We start from the raw sequence: 2,808 nt of genomic DNA on the forward strand, positions 1-2,808 counted from the left end.
TCCCTGCCCCTCCCTTCACGAGTCCCACTCTCCCAAACGCCCCTGCCCTTTAACTCGTTTCCTTCCTGAGGACCATTTTCTCAGATGACAGGTGCACATCTAAATGAGTCCCAGGTAGCAAGTAGCGGATTAACACCCACAGATGGCCCAGACTCTTTTTTCAAACCAATGACCACCCTGCCCGAGCTGCTATCTGGCCACATTTAAAACCCTGGAAGCCAAAGAAAAACCTTCGAGTGAATCAGAAGCTAGAACCGGCTGGTGCCAGCTACCAGGGGGACGAGGAGGCTAAGCGAACCAATCGGCAGGTTTCAGAGAGTTCAGTCCTTAGAAACTCGTGGACCTCCCAGCGCCACATGTGCCCACGCCACCGCAGGGAGGGCCCCTTCTCCTGGCACTGCCATCAGCCTCAGCCATGTGAGCCAACGTGAGCTGCTCGGAGAGCGAGCCCTTCCGAGGTCGAAAACAATGTGGCTTCTCCCACCATTGCTGCACGCTGTCTCCCAATGTTCTCGGAACCTTCCTCCTGGGACTAACTGGCCCTTGGAAGACATAACTTCTGCCATCTTCTTTCCGAGTAACTTTGCATTCCCCACCCCCACCCCCAGAAAAAAAAACTGTTTCAAACTCCCCCTCAAGTTCTGTTGAAGAGTCTTACAACACACTGAAGATAGTGTCCCACGCCACTTGCCAGCGCTGATGCAGGCATTAGTCTCCCTTTCCTTTCTCTCCCCTTTTCTAAACATGTTTTAGGCGTGCAACTGAGCTCACTGCATCCAGACGATCTGCTGGGGCAATGGGGCAGCTCGGTGGGGCTTGTCAGTTCCATCCAGCTCGCCTCCTGACCCGAACCTCACATGAGAAAACAAGCCTCACTCAAGGAGCTTCTAAGAAGCTGGCTGGGGAAGAGGTCGCGGAGAGGAGGTCGATATTTATAGGTGGCCACATTCTGCGAGCAAAAAAAAAAAACAAAAACACCCCACCACCTTTTGACCACCTGCAGAATGTGGAGGGTCACGTGGCTGCTCTGCAGCTTCTGAATGTACCACCGGCTCACAAGCCCCAGTGGCATAGAAACAAATCCACAATTGGGGAGGGGGGCGGCGCCGAGGACTCCGTCCTCCGGGAGGAAGCGGATGATCATGCGAACGGCAGCGACAATAATAAATAAGACATCGCAATTACTACTACTACTACCACCACCCAGCCAAGCGTAGACCACAGCGGCAACCAAGGGCCGGCCGACCGGCGTGGACTTGGGCAGAAGAGGCATCACACAACACCGAATCGTGCCCACCTTGTCGCCTCCCCCCCCCACCCCGCAGCAGGGCGAATCGCAGGGAAAAGGGAGACGAGGGAGGAGGGGTGGGGGAGCGCGCGCAGGCAGGATTGCTGGGTCCCCTTAGGCGACACCTACCTCCAGGGTCCGGATTTCTTTTTGCGTGAGGTCGTTGGACGTGGCACACTTGGTTCTGAGCCCCTCCAGGTTGGAGATGCTGAGGTCTATCATGTTTTGGACCAACTCGCACTGCTGTAAGGCTTTTTGCAAACTCAGAGGCTGCTGCCCCTCGCTTTTCGTCATGTTTTCCTCATCCATCGCTTGCTCTGCAACCCCCCTTCCCCTTCTCCTCCTCCCAGTGGCAAAAAAGGGGGGGGTGGGGGGTAGAGGTAGTCTAACCCCTACGCCTCTCCAACCACTGCGACTTCTCAACAATGTCTCATGAAGAAGAAACCCAACATCTCATACAGGGTTCGGAGATGGGGAGGGGGGGCGCGGGGGGAGAGAAGGAGGGGGCGAGAGCCAAAATTTATTATTTTATTTTTGGGGTATCAGGCAGACTCCATGAGAATGTCTTCTCTGAGTCTCTGGTCCCTGAGAAGGAGAGATGCCGTTTCTCAGAAGCGAACCAGGTGATGTGATGCTGTCTGTACACTTAGGGAGGAGGAGGAGGAGGAGGAGATGGAGGAAGAGGAGGTGGAGGAGGAGGTGGAGGAGAATAAGGAGGAGGAGGAGGAGGAGGAGGAAAACAGCGTTCACTCTTTACACACCGGCTCCGTGAAGGAACATTTGGAATCCTGGAGGGGATGTCCTGGGAAAGCCTTTGTTACTGAAAACAAAGGTACAAACCTCTTCCATCCACTCACCTAGCCCTTCTCCTTCCAGCTGCGAACCCAGCTGTCCTGGTGGAAGCAGTAAGAGACATCTAGCAATCATAAGGGAAAGGCTTTGTGAATTTGCGAAGATAGTCCTGATTCTGTGGACCGACTAAACGGGCTCAAGCAACCACCTATCTCCAGACTTGCTCCACGAGAAAAAGAAATCATGACTACTTCACCAGGCAGCTAACACGGTCCTAATGGACACACATGCCATCTCCGTATTCTTTATCGTTTGGAGTTGATCAATAGTTCACCCATATAACCAGTCTTGTCTCTCTAACCAGGAAGAATGTTTCCTGAAGACAAAGCCCACATCGTGGTGCTGTCTGATAACTGTTGGACTGCTAAATGCGAGCTCGGTGGTTCAAATCCAGCCCAGCTCTGATTTGGCCTGTACATATCTACAGGCTCGGAAAGCCTAGGTAGGGTCGCTATGAGTTGTCATTGACTCGGTTTGGGCTTGGGGTTTTAGGGTTTGTGCACAGGGAGTTCTTACCATTAAATGGGTGAAATGGAACGATCGTTTCTTGATGGGTTTGTATTTCTCAGGGTGCCGATGCACACCAAACATGCATCCGATGCATCACACTGTATATTAAATGCCGATTCCTAGGCCCCCAACAGAATTAGAATCTCTGGGGTGAGGGA

The 2,808-nt window shown here is 53.1% G+C and overlaps 1 protein-coding gene across 1 annotated transcript in view; it reads right to left on the reverse strand.

Annotated features, from left to right (window-relative positions):
* The window catches only part of KSR2 (kinase suppressor of ras 2), a 402,980-nt gene extending 401,383 nt beyond the window's left edge, over nucleotides 1-1,597 (reverse strand). Inside the window, 1 exon segment of the mRNA XM_045296853.1 lies at nucleotides 1,418-1,597. Within this exon segment, the coding sequence (XP_045152788.1) occupies nucleotides 1,418-1,597 (180 nt within the window).
* Between the last annotated feature and the right edge of the window lie 1,211 nt (nucleotides 1,598-2,808).

The sequence above is a fragment of the Echinops telfairi genome, unplaced genomic scaffold (genome assembly GCF_000313985.2).
Source record: "Echinops telfairi isolate 266 unplaced genomic scaffold, ASM31398v2 ScPeMD7_7412;HRSCAF=8450, whole genome shotgun sequence".
Classification (NCBI taxonomy): domain Eukaryota; kingdom Metazoa; phylum Chordata; class Mammalia; order Afrosoricida; family Tenrecidae; genus Echinops; species Echinops telfairi.